Source organism: Galeopterus variegatus, unplaced genomic scaffold, assembly GCF_000696425.1.
Source record: "Galeopterus variegatus unplaced genomic scaffold, G_variegatus-3.0.2 Scaffold4615, whole genome shotgun sequence".
Lineage (NCBI taxonomy): Eukaryota > Metazoa > Chordata > Mammalia > Dermoptera > Cynocephalidae > Galeopterus > Galeopterus variegatus.
This window is the reverse complement of record NW_007730726.1, coordinates 47,870-48,797: the sequence shown is the minus strand read 5'-3', so window position 1 is coordinate 48,797 and position 928 is coordinate 47,870. Positions and strand designations below refer to the sequence as shown.

The window sequence follows — 928 nt, the reverse complement described above, 5'->3', positions numbered from 1 at the left end:
AAAAAAAAAAAAGAATGCTGGATTTCTGACCTAAATTTTACTGCACATGAAAAGGGTGGAGGAGGGTAGCATATGTAATGCATACGGATCCACCTGGAATCCTTTTTAATTAAAAAATTCTAGACATTCCAAACATATCTCCACACTGGCCAAGCCAATGCCTTTCAATTCTCTGTATAAAGGACTTCCGCCTTCTTGCTCCAGAAAAATCAAAGGTTTAAGAAAAGGAAACACTTGTTATGCAAACAAATATTTAGCCAACTTAACATTTTGCTGTGGTCATCAAAAGCTTTTAAGTCTCAGCGAACAGCCACTGCAGGGTATGCGCACTACAGGGTAGGATGATTCCGGGTTTGTCAGTCATTTCCACTGGACTTGGAACACCTGGCGTGGAGGTGCACTCTCCCGCATCCCAGGCAGTCTCCAGCCCTAACAATGTGCACCTTGGCAGGAATGTGAAGGGCACCGCTAACGTGGAGAAAGGGCTTCGGAGGTGCGCGCTCCGCTGCGTTCCCCCCGGTGACCGACAGCTCTCCGGGTACTGCACCCCGAGTTAACAGACGAGCTTGCGGGGGGTGCTCTGGAGCCCCGCCGCCGGCGAGGGCGCCGGCTACTCTATTAACGAGGGATGGGGGTCAACACCGACGACAGCGACAACCGGGCCCCGGTCAAGTTCTCCGACTCTGCCCTCGGGATTCTAATCGGTCGCGCCCCCCACCCCCCACCCCAGCGGTCCTGGCCTCACCTGCGCACCCAAACTACAACCGCCTACCTCTCCGCACCCTCCACCTGTGCGCCGCGGCCTCACCTGCTCGCCCCCCATCTACCAGCATCCTCCACCCGCCCGGCTTGGGTCTCACTTTCGCGCCCCCCTACCTACGCGACCCCCTAACCTGCGCCGGGGCAGCAGCTAGGGCTGGCGGTGGCC

The 928-nt window shown here is 56.2% G+C and overlaps 1 protein-coding gene across 1 annotated transcript in view; it reads right to left on the bottom strand.

The window, feature by feature from the left end:
- The window catches only part of TDRP (testis development related protein), a gene marked incomplete at its 5' end in the record, with an annotated part of 74,328 nt that extends 73,402 nt beyond the window's left edge, over nucleotides 1-926 (bottom strand). Inside the window, one exon of the mRNA XM_008587991.1 lies at nucleotides 894-926. Within this exon, the coding sequence (XP_008586213.1) occupies nucleotides 894-926 (33 nt within the window). The remainder of the gene's footprint in view (nucleotides 1-893) is intronic.
- Between the last annotated feature and the right edge of the window lie 2 nt (nucleotides 927-928).